The following is a 21,580-nucleotide window of genomic DNA, read 5'->3' on the forward strand; positions in this document are numbered from 1 at the left end:
GTTTCATTCATTCATAGCAGTTTTATAATAATTTGTTCATCAAGGGAATGAAAAATGCATACATGGGTGGTTGTAAGCTGGACATCTACAAAAGGTAATTTGTGAAACCCAGTCAGATATTGTCACAATTTAAAGGAAAATGAACTTGCAGGAACCTGGAGTACAAACTATTCTATACAATAAAGCTATTCAAGAAATCATTTAATTGGAAAATTAAATAACACTTTAATTACTCTGTCTGTCTTGAAAACAAGTTTCCAAACTTCAGTCTTGCTCCCCAGCTACATTTGAACACTGATCAGGTCTCACTTAAAAGAAATTGGCACACGTTTTTCTGAATCAAAATCAAGCAACTCCTTGCCTAGCCAGGGTTTAAAAAACATATCTGTGCTAGTTTGCCATTAAATTAACTTAATGGGCTACAAAGTGTGGTGATGCAGCAGTGTTTTGTTGGTTGAAAGAAAGAAAGAAAGAAAGAAAGAAAGAAAGAAAGAAAGAAAGAAAGAAAGAAAGAAATGAGCTATTTATTTAACCATATGGGCAACACTTTTTACAGGGTTCATCAACACAATTAATTTTACAAATCACTGCAGGGAGTCTTACAAACCTGTTTTTTTTGTTGTTGTTATTTTTTCAGAAAATTATTCTGTTTCCACTGAAAATGGAGGGAAGTCAGATTCTGTGGCAAACCTACAGCCACACACTTCATTAAGTTCCATACCAACAAGTTCCCCAGGCCCCAAACGTTCAGGGAACACACTGAAGAAATGGCTGACGAGTCCCGTGCGCAGACTCAGCAGTGGCAAAGCTGACAGCACTGTCAAGAAGATACCCAGCAAGCATAAAAAGAGGGAGGTCAGGAAGAGCTTCGACTTGGGGTCATCCAAACCTGGAGAAAATGAGACCACACCTCAGGATGACAGTGCAGACGAGGTACTTGTGTTGCTTTTATTCTCCTTTAGTGAGCATCTACAAGGTTGTGGAGAGGTTCCATGTTACGTATTACACCACCATTACTAAACATTCAGTGTTCAGGATGCAGTATGAGATCTCAGAGCGAATATTTTTTTGTTCTAAATGTCTGGCACAGAGACAGGTTAATGCTTATGTTAAAATTCAGCTTGTGTTATTACTGCAGTTGAGGAACCCCTTGATAAGTCTGATTTGCTTTATTTTTAACATTTTTGGTAAAAGCTGAGGTCTTATATTGGTGTTTTTAATAGCAGCTGACATCAAGGGCTTCTTACTGTGGCAGGATAGTATATGTACACTGAGGTCAGGCTGGGCATTCGCCTTCACTGATTAACACAGAGAAACACAGATTTAACATGCAGGTTACACTAAACAAAACTCCCTCTCCCAGACAAAAGATTTCACCTTCCCTGTAGGGCCACTCCCGAATTAGCATAAATTACTTAATTGGGAAGTGGCCACACCTGTGATTGCTGGCAGGGACAGGTGTAACCTCATCCCTGCCAACCTTACATTCCCACACACTCACTATTTACAGCAACAGGGCTTCTGTCCTGACAAAAAACATGCTGCGACAGGGATCCTATGATGCAAGCTGCCAAACATTACACCTTCTTTTCCTGCTCAGCTATACATATGATCTACTATACTATACAATATCTTTGGAATATATGTGAACTAGTCAAGTGATTTTTGAGTTTACATAATCATCATGTTTGTTTCTGTAGGCTTGATTTGTGAAAAGTAGACCAGTCTTGTCACTGTGAGAGTGACTTATGTATTCTGTACAATATATAGTTATTACAGGACTAAATGGATTTGTAATTTCCATGAAACCTAAATGGATTTGGAATCTCCATGAAACTAAATGGTTCCACTTGATAACTACTCTATAATCTCTCACTTCAACTTTTTTTTTTTTTACAGACTACAGATTTACTGTGTTTCTGGGCTTCAATTGTTATAACTTAGGACTGGCCGAGTTTCCATGTGGCAATTACCACTGTGTCTGTACTGCAGAACAGATACAAAGAGCCACTGTGAAGCAGGGCACTGCTATACCCCTCGGCTAGGCAGCTGATTCGGTCCTTGCAATGGGTTTCATTCAGTGGTTTTAACATTCGTTACAGAAGGGGAGGAGAGATGGTAATTTATCCAAGTCCTCTTCTGGAATGCAGAGTGGAGGAGAAGAGGAACCCGATGAAGAAACCCATCCACCACTTCCTCCACCAATGAAAATCATAGAGAACGACCCTCAGGAGGAAATGGTATGTTGCCACTTTAACCATGCAAATGACATGAAACGGTCTCTGGTTCATTCTGTAAGAAAAAAATGTCTGATTAAAATCATCCAGCGGTTAATAATGAGGCCCTGACATTTCTGGGAAGGAATGCTTAGTTTCGGTAGACCTTAGTCACATTCCATCTACAGTGTCATTCAACACAAGTTCATAATGAGTCTCCACCTGTCGCTTCTTTCCAATGTGTAACACATGCTGCTAACAAGTGAGTTTGCTGCATAGCTTGTCTCTGCTATCACTCCTTGGCAATCTTAACTACACGCACTTGTTAATCCTGTATGTTCTCCTGTGTTCTCCTGATCTGGTTTCGGCAAGCATTCTCTCACAAGAAGTCTAAAATAATGCACAGCTACACTGTTTTTTTTTATTAATTATTAGAGATGCAATACATTTATTAAAATAACTTAAAACACATCCCCTGTTTATAAACTACACAACATATTCATGAAGCTGAATGTGTAGTAGACACTTGGTTTCAGTTTTTACTGTGACACGATGAATATATTGCAATGCTGTCTGAAGGGCTTACTATAAAGCTATGTCTACTTGAATCTCGATCTGCAGTGTTGTATGGCCATCCTATTAAGAAACAAGATGTTTGAAGTTTGCATCCACACGTTTTGAACAAGTGCATTGAGTAAACACTGACTTTATCCCAAACAAAAATATAAAACTTCAAAACTATGGACAATATTATCAGAATCAGAATATTATCAGACATGGCATTATACACTACAGTAAGAGCATTTCAAATTATTCTTAAACTGTAGCAAGAATTCTAAAGGTCCTGTTTTGTGTATGAACAGTATAAGCTTTAAAAAGAAAAACCACAAAAAAACCCTGAAGTAATCAAATTCTCGCTTGGAGAACAGTTTAGGTACAGTGTAGGCATCAAAACAAGTTTGTTGTGACTAATCTTTCAAAAGCTTAGCAGTTGTAACTTTGGCTTGAAAAAGACACGCCCAAATAAAGTTAAAACTAGTACAATAATATTTGCCTGGTCTCTGACTATTGGTTGTGCTGATTGGCTAACCAAATAAAGTTAAAACTTGCGCTGATTGGCTAACCAAAAATCCATGACAATCTGGATCAATGACAGAAAAAAAACTAAAAACTGTGAAACTCTCACATTAGCAAGACTTTTGCTTCACTAAGCACTGTCTGAGTAAATGGCTTCTGATAAGGGGAGAGCATGAAAAGGAATATTAACAGTAGCTATTGGTTTTATATATGTATAATGTTACGTCTGCTGTCATTTTGTGAAGTTTATAACATATGGCCAGAATAATATTTTCTTCTGTTTCTTACCACTCCAACAGGTAGCAATTACATGTGCTATTCCTTACAAGCCTTCCACTAACTCTAACCCCCTTCACTGAACTCTAATCACTGCTTGTGTTTCTTTTTCCCTATCCCTCTTTCCATCCTGCTAATTTACTGCTCCTTTATCACACTGTGCCATGCAGTCCTCCTCATTGCTTACTGCTCGTCAGCGCTCTGCTGAAGTCCCCAGTGCTGCGGACCTTGTCAGTGCAATAGAAAAATTGGTCAAAAGTAAGCTGGTAAGTGTGGTGCTTAAACAGTGGGGATAGAATAGAAGTTGACGAGGTCTGGTTTCAAATTGTAATGCAGCGTGAATTAGGTTTACTGATATCAATTTACCTTAGGCCTTTTTTGTTTTTTAGAGTGCATGTTTAAAATGTAAATAATTTTTAACAGAACAATATTCTGTTCTTCTATATTATTCTAATTTCCTCAACACCCAAACCAAGCATGGTTAGGACAAAACCACATTGGCAGTATCAAAACCAAGATTATATTAGGGATTTAAATACTAACCCTGATGAGTAGTTACTGTTATAGTCCTTTGTTGTAATGTTTGCATACAACATGATAGGAGGATGTTCAGGTGCAATGCATAAAATTCGTGTTGCTTGCCTGACATAGCGTTGAATCTTTTTGTCTTTCAGTTCAGTATGGGTTTAAACCATGTACATGGTGCTAACTTATGAAATACAGTATGACGGTTATGAGGGCATTTATGCAAAGCTGTGTGGTCTGTTTCTCCTCATTCATCATACAACATTATTGCTAATGTGTTTAAATGTGCTCCCTTTTTTACAATTCACACATAATAAATGTTTGGTATATCCATATATAAATGTCATTGTGAATAACTTTTAAATTCCAGCTGAGTTGTTTAATTAAGACTAGAAACATAGAGCAGCCCAAACAAATTGGATCCTATCGGTGTTTTTCCAGACTTCAAATTGATGGCTTTAATGTGTACTGAACACTTGTATAATTATACAGTATATATTTATATTTCAACTGCTGATCATGTTCTCTACTCAATACACATGCAGTTGTAAGTCATTTTTTAAACTGCTGTCGGCCTTTTTTCCCCCCAGAAAGTGAAAACGTACCAGATAAAGTTATTAAACCATAAATACACTGTTCAAACGTTTAACTTTTAAATTGCTTTTTATTTGTTTTGGAAATGGAACTGTTTTTATTTTCCCATTCAGAACTAAAGTGTGCCATAAGTAAAATGTGTTAGAAGCAAGCTCTTGAGAAGCTAAATACCCTGAGAATTGAAACTGAAACTATAGGGATTTTTTTTTGTTTTGTTGTTGTATTTGTTAAATACCACTTCATGCCAGATGGTTGGAGACCTTCAGCTATGAAGATGCTTTGATAGTTACCAGGTAGATAGTGTACAAACTGTAATCGGATATATTTTAAAAAGTACAGTATCCCAACTAGAGACTTGTAACATGAACATTTTTTTTTTTTTCTCATTTCACAAAATAATAATAAACTACAGAGCAAGTATGCCCAAGTGATTCTTTCTAATAATTTGATCCACACTAAAACTAGTTTTAAGTCAAGCCTTAGTAACCATGGTATACCCCCCCCCCATTCTGCAGCCGTATCCATATACAGATCCAGAGGTGCCTCAACCCACATCCCAGCCAAGAAATCCAGAGATGGAGCAGAAAGCCAAAGCTTTACGTGGAAGAATGTAAGTTAAAGCTCACCAGTATCATTTTTGGTATTGTAACAGCAAAGTTATTGTAATGAAACCAGTGTTCACTGCTGCTGTTTTATGTGATGAGAGAAGAACGTGCCTTTTTAAGTTCTGTTCTCTATTCAGAATGCCGTGTGGGAAAACATATGGCTTTAACCTGTTTTTGCCATAAATTAAACAATGCTTGTATCCTTGATATTTCTTGTTTCTTTTGGTTATTTGTTGATTACTGCAAAAAAGTCTATGAGGTGGAATAATGTCATTTCAATTTTATGATAAAGTCCAACACGATGTTGGCTTTCAACAAAAAAATACCCTTTCTTGCTCAGTGACTGGTCACAATACCCTCAGTGTTTGTTATTTAATGTAACAGTGGAGTGGTGAGTAGAAAATTGGAAGTTTTGTAGTTCTCCATATGCAGTGCTATTTCTGGAATAATAAAAGTCTTTGTTTCAAATTCTGAGAGGCACTGCGTTTTGTAGCTCCTTTTAAGCAATATACAGGCTATACATTAGAAACATGTTGAGGGTCAATTGAGAAGCATTACGGACATGCTGAAGAATTTGTATTTTAAACTAAGCTGTTTTAATACATAGCCAGTATCGGTAGAGCTGTAAATATATGCATTTGATTACAATATTACATATACAGTATATGAATGTAGGTGAATGCCCAAGACCAAGAGTTATTTTTCTTACACTAGACTAGAAGTCTGCTGTTTAGAGTGGAGTATTTCTCCTAGAAGCCTTTACAATGTTGAAAGAGTCAATAATCATAAACATAAATATGAAATATCATTCTTAAATCAAGTTACCCAATTCAACCAGGAAGGGAACAGCACATCCAGATGATTACCCCAATGACATCTCTTTTTGATGTTGTGTTTTTTTAATTGTGTTTTTTTTTTTTTTTTTTTTTTTTACATTAGGTTTGTACTTAATGAGTTGATACAAACAGAGAAAGACTATGTCAAAGACCTGGGCATCGTAGTTGAGGTACGTTTTCAAGAATAACATGAAATAGCTGGCAGTACATGGCAATATGTGAACAGGGACCATTTTATTTCCAAAAGTACCATTAGACATTACATAAATAAAATTCTGTATATACAGTACAGGCATGATTCAGATCAAATGAACATCAACAATTGTTGGGAATGAGAAGAGGTCATCCTTTGTTATATACTTTTTTAGGCCCGAGGGAGCATATAATATGGTACATATTCACCTTTGTGGACTATTTTACCAATACTTTTTCTTTTGATTCTAAATTAGTTCTATTTCTTTTTTTTTTTTAAGATCTATTTTTACACTATACCTGGTACATTTCTTATTTTGGTAGTCTGTATCTATTATTCTATAATGTTGTGATCTTTGGGACATTTGCATATGTTTGAATGTGCTCTGCTTCAGTTTCCTTTTCTGCTACATATCTCTGCCCTGCAAAGTCTGTACTGTTCTACTATAATTGTTGTTGCTGTAGTCATCCATTTGAGTTGAAGCATACATTAACTGCTCCAGCTTACTCAAGCTGTAAACTTTTGTCTTTTAAAATCCCTTTCAAAACATTTTTGTTTAACTGGAACAACAGATATGAGGCACCATCATGTTGTTTTTTTTTTTCAAACAGGGTTTTATGAAGACCATTGAAGAAAAGGGCTTCCCTGAAGATGTGAAAGGAAAAGACAAAATTGTTTTTGGAAACATTCATCAAATTTATGACTGGCACAAAGAGTAGGTTTTTGCCATCGTCATCCTTTATTTGACATAACAATTCACTGTACGTGAAATACTTAATACGATAATGTGTGCCATACAATCATACATTCTATTAATAAGCTACACGTTATCTAAACTACACTGTAAAAAAAAAAAAAGGTATTATCGTTCATAGCACACCCAATTACTATATATCAAAACATCACAGGGATAAGTATTTCACTAGTTATTTAAAGGCATTTACATGATATTTATACAATGCACCATTTCGATCTGTTGTTACCACACTGCAAATGAGTCATAAATTGATAAGTAATATTTGCTTGCAGTTTTTTCCTGGGTGAACTGGAGAAATGCCTTCAGGACCACGATCGACTGGCTGAGCTGTTCATAAAGCATGTAAGTTTCTTTAAAAAGCAGGCTTATGCACAGTCTGTGAACTTTCACTAGACCTAGCAAATCGGAATTTAAACCTGAATGTTAATTTAATATAAAAGTATGTACAGTAATCCTTATATTTACAGGATTGTGTTACCTCACCATGCATTTTAGGGTTTGCTTGGCAGGATCTTTCAAACATAACAAAAAATTCAAACAACTTGACTGCTATATGTAGCATGTATTTACTGACCAATTGCGGTTACCGCTAATGTGTTGCAATGTGTGTAGCCTAATCGATTTGAAGTAGGTCACTTATTAAACCTGCCTGCACCTGTTTTGTTGCAGGAGAGGAGATTGCATATGTATGTGGTGTATTGCCAAAACAAACCCAGATCAGAGTGTGTTGTCGCTGAATATGATGCCTACTTTGAGGTAAGCTGTTATACTTGAAAAGCATATTGTGAAAAGCATAAAAATCTGATCACACTTTTAAATGTAGCATTATGAATATACTTTACTACACACTAATCCAGTATTACGTACATCAGTAATGCTAATTTAAGAAATATAATATTTCTATTACAAAAACAAATAGTTTTAGGCTTGTGTTACTAATGTTATAAAACACCTTTCTTTTATTTTTAATTGCACAGGGAGTAAAGCAAGACATAAAACAGAGGCTGTCAATCAGTGATTTTCTTATAAAACCAATCCAGAGAATAACAAAGTATCAGCTACTTCTCAAGGTAAGAGCATTTTGAGATTATTAATGCATGAGTGTAGTTTAATAGCTATACTAAATGGAAACTAAATTTGAATCACATTATAGTCTTATGTCCTATTTACTAGATCAAACACATAGTAGCCCAGACATGCTATACTTTATTGACTTAAGTTGCTATACAGAAGTAGGGTTATGTGCAAACAAATTAAATAATTCTGTATTCTTTTGTTCAGGACTTCCTACGGTTTACTGAGAAGGCTGGAATAGACTGTCTGAATATAGAGGTATGTAATTTGAATGTATTATTATTATTATTATATTATTATATTATTATTATTATTATTATTATTATTATTGTTGTTGTTTTGAAAAAAATTTATATCATCTCTGGCTACTCCTAGGAGGATCCAAATATCTATATATATATTATATATATATATATATATATATATATATATAATATATATATATGATATATATAATATATATATTGGAAAAGAATGTTTCCTACAACTGTCAGAGACATGTTTAGTACAAACATGAAAAAAAAACTAAAATGTATTTAATAATAATATTAATAGTGCAGTAGAATCTTTCGACAACTGTTTACTTGCCATAGTTACGTCAGTTGCAATTGAATATGTGAAATGTATCCTTTGTGGCTTAGTCCCCGGCATTCAAATCTATATCAACACTACCTTGGAGAAATGGAATAACAGACTAGACTAACCCCCTTGATAGAGCTGACTCTTAATATCCTCTGTACTGTATTCTGTTTTACCAGAAAGCTGTTGACTTAATGTGCCTCGTTCCTAAACGTTGCAATGATATGATGAACCTTGGACGTCTGCAAGGCTTTGAGGTAAGGAATTGACAAGACAGTCGCTCTTTATATTTTTCAAGTAACTGAAAGGATTGTAATGTTGTGTTATGTTGCATTACCCTAGCCCTTGAATTTATTAAGTTTGTCAGATAGGAATTTCTTGAATGTCATTAAGATGAGATCCATACATGCTAGTCAAGGTGAGATAAGGTGATTGTATCTGTGATAATGAATGCACCAGAGTAAAGGATTTAATCCTGCCTAGTGTCCTCTGCCAGATTTGCTTCCTCTAACTTTGATGAACCAACCTCTATTAATACCAATTAGAGTATGTTACATTTTCTTTACTTGTGTAGCCTTTATGATCTGGGGTCGTTGTTTCTTGTTGTACTATGCATTGTCTGCTTAAGGTGTCCCTGTTTTTTTAACCCGACCCAGAGATTTTGTAGAAGTAGTGAAGATTCAAAGGCATCAAAATGAAACTCATGAATCTCTTGGTTTATTGGCTCAGTCACAGCTGCATACAAGTTTTCAACAAAATAAAGATTTGTTTTACACAGCATAAACTCAGAGTCTACATCATTCGATATACACATATTCCCAAACCTGAATAATAAAATGAATCAAAACAAAGTATAACACCTCAGAATTCTCACTTATACATGGAGGCTCGCTAGTTTTGATGCAGACAGTAGCGAAAACACAGAAAGAGAGCGTGTGCCTTAGACCACTGGATCTTTCCTCTTATCTCTAAAGTCGTCCCCCCGCAACACTAACCACCATGCTTCAAGCCCCCCCCCCCCATTTTATTTTGTTTATTATTTATTAAAAAACTGGGGCTTAAATCACTATGCTACACTTGTAACAGAAAATGACATTTTCTTGTTCTTTTTTTTCTAGGGCAAGCTAACTGCACAAGGTAAGCTGCTGCAGCAGGACACTTTCTACGTGGCAGAGCAGGACTCTGGAGTGCTGTCCCGCAGCAAGGAACGCAGGGTCTTTCTCTTCGAACAGATTGTCATCTTCAGTGAGCTCCTCAGGAAAGGCTCCTCAATCCCAGGCTACCAGTTTAAGAAAAGTATTAAGGTATGTTGTAGACATACTGTCGCAACCAGATTGTCCATGCTAAATGTAATCTGATTAACACTGTTATTTGAACAACGTGCTGTATTCTTTTTTGTAAAACGCACAAAATAGTTAATGAACTCTGTTTTTGTAAGTGTTATTACTACATACAATTAACAACATAGAGCAGTGCATATCTCCACACTTAGCGACAAAAGTTCAATGTAAAATGTACAAAATGAGTTGGTCCTTCTGCTTTCATCCCTAATAGGTAAATACTTGTATCCATTAAGAGCAGCACACTGTATCCATACAAGCATTTGTTTTATCCTATGTAGATGAGTTACCTGAGTATGGATGAGAATATTGACAATGACCCCTGCAAGTTTGCTCTGTATTGCCGAGGTTCTTCAGAGCGGGTTACACTCCAAGCAGCCAATCCAGACATTAAGCAGGCCTGGGTTTATGACATCAGCCAAGTTCTGGACACCCAGAGGGATTTCCTGAATGGTATGTAGCATACAGATACTATGCCTGTCTTCTCAATTGTTAATTCAACTAAAATATAGTGTGTCTTTGTTTAACCTCTACTTTCATCGAATCCACTTGTTATAGAAGTTTACTGTTTCGCCTGTTAGGTAATGGCCGAAGGAAAAAATAGTAATATAGCAATGAGGCAACTATATAGTTAATGAAGGCTTTGGGCTCGTTTTATCAAGGAAGAAGCTGATGGGTACTTTTGTGAGCTATCCTGAGTTTAAACAAAAGTTTTTGAAGGGTGGTTTTCTAAACTTGTTTTGCTGGAAAGTGGTTTATGTAGTGTAAAAAATCGATGTCTGAATAATGTTATTGTTTTCTCATTGCAGCCTTGCAATCTCCGATAGAGTATCAAAAAAAAGAAACATGTGCCCATTCACTAACGAAATCCCAGCCCAGCTGTAGGATATCCCAGTTGAGTAACCATCCCCATTCCTCAACCCCAGTCGGAGCTGAAAAACCTCCAAAATCCAGCCGGAACCCATCACTACCACCTTTAAAGATATCTACCTCTAATGGCAGCCCAGGCTATGACCACCATAAATATAAAGACAGAAATGAACAGGGAAAGGTCAGTCGTTTAAAACAAGTCATCTTGAAAATAAAAGAAATAGACTGTTGTCAAGGACCACATTTTAAAATAACTATCTAGAGAAAAGGGGTTTTGGGAAATTTAATATAAATTACATTGGTAAACAGAAGTTATTGTTTCAGAATTAATGTTGCCCCATATTCACACCATTTAGTATGAACTTTTTCCCAAAACACCACTTTCCACAGCTTGAAAATCAATTAAATTGGGCAAAAAATGATACAATTCTGTAACATAGGTAACATTTTAATATTCTTATTTGTCTAATTTTTACAGAATGATATAGCTGGATGTAATGGGGCCTCATCTACTATGATGGTGACCCAAGACTACAACGCACTGAAAGAGAATGAGATATGTGTCATTCAGGGCGAGGTGGTGCATATCCTCGCAATCAACCAGCAAAATATGTTCCTAGTGTACCGGCCTACAAATAATATTTCCCCAGCTGCTGAAGGCTGGGTTCCAGGTTATATCCTGGGTCCCATGAATAAAATGTTGAAAGAAGCATCAAGTAAGTGACACTTGGCTACCCTGGGAGCACTGTATGGATTTTAGAGGAATTGAAATAGATGGTGGGGTTCCCCTGCTGCTTTTACCCACAAGTCCATTGGAACAAACTTTTAAATGATGGATTAAAGGCGGGGGAAGTCTTGCTTGACAGCTCTTTGTTGTTTATATTTGTAAATGTATATGTATATTATATATATAAAAATAAATACAAGGACTTTTAAGACAGTCACGACTTGTTTCACATTAACAAATCTTACAAGAACGTAGAACTGACTGGACGTTTTGTTTCCCTTTTAAGTTTTGAATATGTTTTGCTTCATTTAAACATTTGGCAACAATGCCTTTTGTTGTCTATGGCAATTTGTTTGTACAGCTTTTATTTTTTTTTAATATTATTTCCTTTTTTTTCATGATTTTAAATATGTTGGCAGTATATTGTAAAAATATATTTTGTTTTTGTTTGCCAAGACTCTTTTCCATACATTCCTGTATAAAGTATTTTGCACTATTTAAGAAACTCATATTAATGAAGTCAGGTTGTGCAATATAACAATAGTCACAATGTTCATCATTGTACCTGTAATGTAACTAAGAATTTAAATGTATTATTTTAAATATGTAAAATACATTTTCAACATGAGCATGATTTTAATGAGGAAAAATAAGTTGAACTTGTTTTGCTTACTAAACCTTCACAGGTGATATTTAACAGCTGTAGTTAATATTACACTTACAGAGCAGTAAGTTTCCAAATTACTTTTAATGTTAGAAACTTAGAATGTTACAAATGTTTAAAGCATCAAAATCAGTTTCAGCCATTATCAGGCAATATTGATTTCAAGTTTGTGAAGCTATAGTTGTTTAAAAAGTGATGCTTTTTTTTCTTTCTTGCACAATCTGCAGTGGTTTGCTTTTTAGGAATTATTTAGCAGATTTAATACTTTCTCTAATTCCCCAATGCAAGTTAAAATATATTAATACAATACAACATAATTGTGCCTGATCATTACGTACTGATTAAGATCCACCCCTAAATGATTAAGCATTATTCTCAATTGTAGACTACATTATATCTGGTCATTTTTTTCCTCTTTGAAAATGTTTTGTTGTATGTTACTTTTTATAAAGCGTACCCCTTTTGTGAACTCACACATAGAAGATGGATTAGTGGATTACCAATGGGCTGGAATATGTGATTAAACTTTTTGTCTTTCCATTTCGATTTTTGGTGTTGCAGTATTATTAACATGAACACATTCAAATTGATGAATATTTACTGCATATGTTAATAACCTTTTTCTTCAATATTTACATGTTTCCCTTTCCCAGGCTTTCTTTGTAATTTTGTGGCCTGGCTATGATCTTTTATTTTTTTTTTTAAAGAAATAGGGATGATGTCACTCCTCCCCCCTCCCATCTCCTCTCCTCAAAACTTGTGACCCCTAATTTTACTGGTGCATTTTTCGGTATAACAGGAAGTCTCTTTCTTGGCACACCCTGCGTATGAGAAAAAGAGCAGAAAAGGAGAATAGTGGCAAAAGTGAAGCAAAGGTAGAAAATGGATCTTGTAAACTCAATGAAATTCTGAGCCACGAGGCCCCTGTTAAAGTGAGTAAGCAGGCATTTAGGAACCATAGGCCACCTGCCTCCCCACTCGCGTTAAACAGCTCGGCTTACTTTTTTTGTGGACTGCACTCATTAGGAAAAAAAAAAAAAAAAAAAAAAAACGTTTTTCACTGGTTTTGTAGCACAAAAAAAGAAATTTTGACTAATCTTTCTGTGATGGAACTGCAAGAAACTTTTGAGATTGTGTTTGTTTTGCACAGATGGATTTTAAATCTTACCAACTTGTTCATGCCTCCAGCAAGTTGGCATTTCTTCATGTTTTTGCAAGGGGGGGGGGGGGGGGGGGGGGGGGGGGGGGGGGGGGGGGGGGGGGGGGGGGGGGGGGGGGGGGGGGTTTTTTTTCTTACTTTTATAAATCATAAAGTTATTTTAAGCATTTTTGTGCATAAAGCATGCTACCAGTTTCACTTTATGCTTTATGAATTGAACAGACTGAGCGACAACTATCCATAAAACGGACTGAAAAGTTTAAGATGGTCTTAAATGGTTTTAAGGTAGTTTATTAAGGGGGGGGGGGGGGGTTGCATTAAAAAAAAAAACAAAAACAATTAATAAAAGGTACAGGAGATGATCTGTCTATTTTACCTGATCTAATTTTTTAATGCAGTTTGGTAGATGTAACCGCATGGAAATACTTGCTGGTTAAGAATTTATTTTATATTATAACATAATCGGTCATTTTTAAATGTTTATAAATAAAGGTCCTTTTCACACATGATTCTGTTTTAACCCAGTTCATTTTGAATAGAAAAAAAGAAATGCAAGTAATTCAATTCCTTTTGAAGTCACATCACAACATTGCATGAAACAAACAAACCAACAAACCGGAATATAAATAACTGTAAATAACTGTAAAGTACTGAGTTCATTTGTAATGTTGATTCACTCTTTCAAAGGAACTGAACCACAATCCATTTGAAACAAACTTCTCAACTGATCCAAGAGTGAACGGGCTCTCAAATCCAAAATGTTATGACTAAACTGTTCAATAGCATGCACTGCTTTAAGACCACCATGTTTTATTAACAGGAACCTAACATACTAACTGATAGTAAAAGTGTACATGTTGTCAACAATAAACAGTATTCTACATAGAAAATGAACAGGAGGTTATCATATACTTTGGTTCTTGATGAAGAAAGAGGTGCACTGCCTCCATTGGGAGAACAATATGATCAAATCCAGTATCTTTGTAATGGAACCTTTCAAGAAACTTTCTGTCAGCTTTCCAAAACATGTTAAACCTGAAGAAGCCTAGTCAAGTACTGTAACATTCCTTTATCATGTTTCAAATTCTTAAGATGTTTGTTTAGTTCAGCACATACTGTATAAAATATTTCCCTTCTTTTGACAGCACTTACAAGGACAAGTAACTTGCTCATCCAGGCATATTAATGTGAGCACTCTGCAGTCTTAGCTCTAACTTTGCTTTCTCTCATTCCGCACTACAGGAAACTAACAGTTTTGAGGAGTCAGATTGTGATGAACTAGACCCCAAAACTAGCATGGAGGTAGTGATGTATATCAACTCATAATGAATGCAGCCCATGAAGAATTATTTTCTCCCCTCCATAATTCCCATGAATCCCACTTAGACGTTCTGCAAAAATATCACCAGTAAAGTTTCAGCTTCAGCTTTGACACTGGAGGAACCTCAGGGTCATGGGTTAGGTGAAAACATCAAGACCAGTTTGGGCTTTTCATCACCCTGTCATTTAGGAAACTCACCCCTCCTAACCACCCCCCAACTTTAAGGCATGGTTAACCAAGACCTAACTCCTCTCTAAACACAACTCATTTAAAATGGCAACCAAGCTAGCATTGCTTCAGGTTGCAAACGTGTGAACTAGTCCAGCAGTGTGCAGGGCCTCCATGCTGGGAACACACCCCTCCCTCAGTTCACTGTTTGTGTTTCATTTGAAATGACCAATTTCATTATCTATTCCCGGGAACAAAAAGTTAAACATTGTCTATTTATGTCTATGTAAAGCCAGTGTTTTTCAACTTGTATGTCAGGTATTGGTGGGTTTTAGAACAACAAGATTGCACCTGAAGATGGCTACCTGCTGCAATATTATAATAAAAATAAACACCAAAGGAATGCTGGTAACACTTTGCAATAAGAATTGGAATAAGGCAGTTCATATGATCAAGTGACAGATTTATCATTGGAAATAAACTAGAAATAGTACAGTATGTAATTGCATTTCAATTCCCACCTCTTGTTATAAATTGTCACCAGAATATTTTCCCTCCGCCTGGATGTTCTAACCTGTTCTAATCAATTATCTTTAACTGTACACAAGCTGGGATTTCAAGCTGTGAGAATGAATGCCCACAGCAATTTAAAGCAAGCAGAAAATATTAGGCCTGTGAGAAATTAGGTTACATAAAGCTTGAATAGCCTATTTAAAACATGCTGTTTTTTTACTTTAGATCAGGAAATGTATCTTGATAAACATTGTACACAACCGAAAAGATATACCTGGATTTTCATTCCAACAGACCATAATGTTCAGTTGTTGACCACATAACAGCAGCTATATATATATATATATATATATATATATATATATATATATATATATATATATATATATATATAGGCCACTATATTTGACATATATTCTAAACATGTGTGTACAAAATTTGAACAATAAATAAGATATGTGCTCTGTCGTTTGAGAATTTTTGCAGGTTTGAAGGCACAATAATGCAACGTAATAACTAGTTTCCTTTCAAGTAGGGAATATTAACCATTACGAAATGGGAGTTCCCCTTTAAGACATCCGAACCTGGAAACTTTATACCAGGGGTGGGGAATCCTGGTCCTGGAGGGCCGGTGTCCTCCCTGGTTTTTGTTCCAACTGTGCCCTAAATTACTTAATTGGACCAATTATTACCAGTTATAATACGTAATTTAGGCAGTGTGGTCCAGTGGTTAAAGTCCAGGGCTTGTAACCAGAAGGTCTCCGGTTCAAATCCTACCTCTGCCACTGACTCACTGTGTGACCCTTAGCAAGTCACTTAACCTCCTTGTCCTCCATACTGTAGATGAGATGTTAAACCAATGTCCTATTGTAAGTGACTCTTCATATAGTTCACAGCCTACCTCTGTAAAGTGCTTTATGATGGTGATCCATTATGCAAGGCACTATATAAAAATAAAGTTATATATAAAAACGGCTTTAGTGGTTTTCCATTCTGTAGACTCACTGTACATTGTTCGAAGTGGACAAGCTGGGTCTTACTAAGTTTTCGTCAGTAGAGACCCTTTGAGCTTGTTCAGCCTTCCAGTCTGTATTTGCTAGCCAAGTATGCGGCATGCTCGAATAAGCAGTGCAGATTGACGGAAGTCATTTTAAAGAAAGTATACACAACTAGTGTGTTTACCACACGTCTGGCTAACCACAATAGCATACTTGTTGCTTACCAGACTAAACCTCTGGGTGCTCAATACTGTGCAAACTGGTTACTCTCTCGAGTTCCAACACAGCCCCCCTTTTTTCCGGAGTGTGACAATGACAACTGTCACAGACCCGCAAGCCAGCGCTCAGGTGGCTCAAGAGGTAGCAGCTCTGCTGCGAAAGCAGCCATTTGCATAGTCCTACTCCAGGTATTTTCTGGTGCCAAAACGGGATTTGAGCCGTCTGGGGTTATCAAAAGGGTGACCAACACCCTACAAAATGCCAGGGCAGCCTCTACTCATTCCCAATATGATTACAAGTGGGGCGTGTTTCAGACATTGTGTTTGACTTGGGGGTTTGAACCCACTACATGCCCTATGGCAGTTATACTGCAATTTTTACAGGACCTTTTTGATGAGGGGAAATATGGAAATCTCTTTCTACTCTAGAGGTCTATTTGGAAGCCATTATGGTGTGCCATATAAAAATCAATTCAATCTCCCCAGGAGCTCACTTCCTGGCGTGACAATTTTTGAAAGGCACTAGGCAGCTTAGGCCACCAGTGAAGGGTGTAGTCCCTCACTGGATGGTTAAATGTAGTGCTTAGTTCACCGACAAGACCTCCATTTGAGCCCATGCATTCAGCTGAGCTCAAATTTTTGTCTTTCTTGTTTGTAATCACCTCCGCTAAGCGGGTGAGTGACAGGTAAGCATTTTCAATATCAAAAGCTTGTCTAATTTTTTCAGAGGCCAGAACAAATGTTACACTTCGTATTAACCCGGCTTTTCTGCTCAAAACATCTCGACTTCCCATATTAACCAGTCGGTGGAATTGGAGGCTTTTCATCCCCCTCCTTTCCAATCTGACAGGGAGCGCCAGCTCCATACGCTTTGTCCAGTGTGGGCATTAGCATATTATGCGGAAAGAAACAAAAGCTGGAGGCAGTCAGAACTATTTTTTGTCCATTACGGAGCTAAGTCCAGGGACAGACTCTGTCTAAACAGCGTCTATCCAAATAGATAACATGTGCAATACAGACTACTTATGAACTGGCCAATCTGCCCCCATTTGAGAAGCTCACTGGCCATTCCACCAGGGGTCAGGCAACTTCATGGGCTTTGTCCAGGGTGCATCTATCCAGGAGATACGCAGTGCAGCGGTTTGGGTTTCTTCCCATACGTTTGCCAGGTTCTATCGGCTGAATGTCCCTGACCCGCAGAATCCTGGATTTAGCATGATAGTACTAAGGGCAGCTTCCCAGTCCACCGTCACAACAGAACAATAGAGGTGAGTCCATTCTAATGTTTCAGTTACTAGAAGATTGTTGTAGCACAAGCAGTTTGCTTAGCTTGTAGCTCAGTGTTATCATGCCCTTGTTACAGCTTGGGTATACTGACCCATTTTATAATGGTTAATATTCCCTACTTGAAATGGAACGCTATTATCATAACCCTGGTTAACCATTAACTTCGATGTCCCTGCGTCCTTGCTTGCAGTTCTCGAAGGAAAATGACAATACTGTCAGGGTGAGTAATGAGTTTATGCTTTCAGTTAAGTTTTCAGTTTCGGGTGTCTTAAAGGGGAACACCCATTTTATAATGGTTAATATTCCTATTTCAGGGAACCGTTCTACATTTTCAATGGTTGCATTATGACCACAGAATATATATTTCAGATACAGATTAAAATACAATTTTCAGACATTTACGTCAAAATTGTAGAAAACGAATGTTCCATTTTGGATGCAAAAAGTTGGTATAAACATAGCCAATTATATATGCAGAATACACTTTGTTTTTTAAAAGCTAATTAGTTTTTTTTTCTTTCTGGTTTTCACATACAGTACATTGCTCAGTATGTACATTCAATGGTAATGAAGCGCAGATAAATATGGAACAATGCTGCCACCTGGTGTTGATGGAAACTGAAAAACTTTTCTGTTCATTTGGGTAATGCACTTTAGTCTTGCCTTACATAGGTTTCTAAAACGGCACCTAGAAAACCAGTTGTTAGCTCTGGTTTCCCTAAGCTGATTTTAAATTCAACTCAGGACACCACACAAGTTAATAAGTCTCAGAAAGACTTTATACAGGAGAGCTGGTCTGTCACATGAAGTGCAGTTTTATCACTCCCGAATGACCGTCACATCCCAATTAAACTTTGCCTCATGTTATAAATGCAATCGTCCTACCCAATAACAACCTTAACAATGACCCCTGTGTTTTACGTGTATCAATCTGGTTTCAGGGGCAGATTCTCAATAGTAAAGAAATGTGTGCACAAGGCTACCAAAAAAGGAAGTTGCTGTCAAATTTGTCAGCAAGAAGATGAAGAAGAAAGACCAGATGCCACATGAGGCAGGCATAACACAACATCTGCTGCATCCCCAGTTCCTTAGTCTTTGTGACATCCATGAGTCACCCTGCAGTTTTATATTGGTTTTAGAACTGTAAGTATGGGACACCATTCAGTAAAGTAATATCTGATTTTCCAACATTCAGTCAGAATTAAGGCTGAATTGTACTTGCATTATTGTATATTCGCTGAGTTTCAAAATGTATTTCAAACTTCAAGGTGACGGCATCTCATTCAGATTATTAGCCAATACATACCTAGAAATTTATATTTAGTAATTTATACTTTCAAATTCTGTATGTCTGGTTTAAAGTTAATATGAAACTGTGTGTGTGTGTGGGAGGGGGTTAGCATTAGAAACAGTGTTTACATGTTTCTTTTTTTTTTTTTTAGAATGGAAGATGGATGGCTTTTTGATTTCCTGATAAACCACGATGAACTCATGGAGGAAAAAGTGTCTTTTTACATCAAAGATACGCTGGAGGCTATCCAGTATCTCCATAACTGTAGAGTTGCACATTTAGATCTAAAGGTAATGCTCAAAGAATAATTTGCAAATGATTAGGATTACAAACCGGTTTGTGTTTACTGAATGAATAAATATATATATATATATATATATATATATATATATATATATATATATATATATATATATATATATATATATATATATATATATATATATATAGTATTTCAACAGCCAGCAAATCTTTTAGTTGATCTCCACATTCCAGTGCCTTGTGTCAAGCTGACTGATTTTGGTGATGCCATTCAAATTACAAGCCAGTACTACATTCACCCTCTACTGGGAAACCCAGTTTGCTGCTCCAGAGCTAATTCAGGGATCTCCTGTTGTACTGAGTACAGATATCTGGAGTCTTGGAGTCCTTGCATATGTCATGCTAAGCGGGGTCTCCACCTTCTTGGATGACAGCGTGTAAGAGACCTGCGTGAACATCTGCAGACTTGATTTCAGTTTTCCTGATGACTATTTCTGGGAAGTAAGCCATGCTGCAAAATATTTCATTAAGGCAGTCCTTCAGTGAACTCTAGAAAGAGACCTACTGCTTCCACTTGCCTACAGCACCCCTGGCTGCACGCTCCCGCAGTGCTTACTCCAAAAGTCCCTTGGATACCTCTAGATTGGCTTCTTTCACCGAGAGGCGTAGACAGCAGAATGATGTCCGTCCTGTAACAAACATCAAGCGCTTCATGACTAGCAGTATGGGCCACACATTGAAAAATGTTTCGGGTACGTACAGCAGGATGCAAGGCACTGATAATAGCAGATGGAAAGGGGCCTTCTACAGTAGAGTACATCATAAAGTAGAGTAATCATATGACAAACATGCCTTTTTCATAAAACATATGCAGTTTGAAACAGTGTTTGGGTTACTTCTATGTTTTATTCAAGTCAATGTGTGTTACCCGAAACATTAAGAGCAGTACATAAGCAGGGACATATCACACAGGGATAAACTGTACAAGGTCTGTTTAAGGTTCGGCTCCAGTTTTTTTTTTTTTTTTTTTCCCATTGCGGGGCTGTTTGTTGTGTGTGAAAACAGAATTTAAACACAATACCAGTCACGAGTCAGCCAGAATACCTGTACAGCAGAGGTAAACCAAAGGTTCCATAATGCACTCAGACTTCTGTACGTACAAAAGCATGTTTGATCAGTTTCTGCAAGAACAGAAGCATGTACAACTCTTTTAAAGACAGAATTTAGCAAGCAAAAGTTGAATAGCTATGTTCATTTTTACACATCCAAGTATACTATGTATGTATTTAATTATTTACTGTATGTATGTACGTATGTATGTATGTATTTATACATATGTATTTGTTTTCTTGCAGATATAAAGTCTAACCTTTAGAAAACTGCAAAACAGATGGAGATATCTATAAACTCTGGAATGTGTAAAAACAAAAATTAATTGGTGATGCAGGTAGAAAGTAAAATATGTGGATGACCGTATGAGGAAGCAGACATGACTAATGTAGTATAGTGGTTGTTACTTATTACTGATGCATAAGCCTAACTTACAGAAGACCTTGAAACATGCAATTCTACTGAAGTCTAATAAAATCCCTGTACCCTAGGCATGATGAGAAAGCAGATGAAAAAAACAAAGTGCTTCCTAAAATGATTTTGCATAAATCAAAGCTACATGTACTGGACTAACACAAGCTTTGCCCCAAGTGAGGCTTTCTTCAGCAGTATACTTTACAGGGCAGGGGAACGGCCAAATAAAAGAACGATCAAACCAGATACTCCTTGGAGATTCAAGACAAGCTACTGCATTTCAACCTACTTTTTCTATAGACATGCGAGCCAGTGGCAAAGGCACTTAATTAATGGGGCAAATGATGTGACTAATGCTTGGTTCAATTAACATGCTGATTCTGTTACCACTGGATTGACTTGGCCGGATTTTTAATTGTAATAGCATAATTACAGCATTCTTAAATAATACACCTACAAAGAAGTCATAATAATAATAATAATAATAATAATAATAATAATAATAAT

The 21,580-nt window shown here is 36.6% G+C and overlaps 1 protein-coding gene across 1 annotated transcript in view; it reads left to right on the plus strand.

Annotated features, from left to right (window-relative positions):
• LOC121322304 (kalirin-like) overlaps window positions 1–15,175 on the plus strand; it is a 152,184-nt gene extending 137,009 nt beyond the window's left edge. The window contains 17 exon segments of the mRNA XM_041262089.1: window positions 638–933; window positions 2,133–2,240; window positions 3,740–3,835; window positions 5,204–5,298; window positions 6,233–6,299; window positions 6,934–7,037; window positions 7,352–7,421; window positions 7,749–7,835; window positions 8,057–8,149; window positions 8,361–8,411; window positions 8,912–8,989; window positions 9,851–10,036; window positions 10,354–10,525; window positions 10,882–11,123; window positions 11,421–11,662; window positions 13,133–13,265; window positions 14,735–15,175. Coding sequence (XP_041118023.1) covers window positions 638–933; window positions 2,133–2,240; window positions 3,740–3,835; window positions 5,204–5,298; window positions 6,233–6,299; window positions 6,934–7,037; window positions 7,352–7,421; window positions 7,749–7,835; window positions 8,057–8,149; window positions 8,361–8,411; window positions 8,912–8,989; window positions 9,851–10,036; window positions 10,354–10,525; window positions 10,882–11,123; window positions 11,421–11,662; window positions 13,133–13,265; window positions 14,735–14,818 — 2,204 coding nt within the window. The 3' untranslated portion in view covers window positions 14,819–15,175.
• The last annotated feature ends 6,405 nt before the right edge of the window (window positions 15,176–21,580 follow it).

Source organism: Polyodon spathula, chromosome 10 (assembly GCF_017654505.1).
Source record: "Polyodon spathula isolate WHYD16114869_AA chromosome 10, ASM1765450v1, whole genome shotgun sequence".
NCBI classification, from domain to species: Eukaryota; Metazoa; Chordata; class Actinopteri; order Acipenseriformes; family Polyodontidae; genus Polyodon; species Polyodon spathula.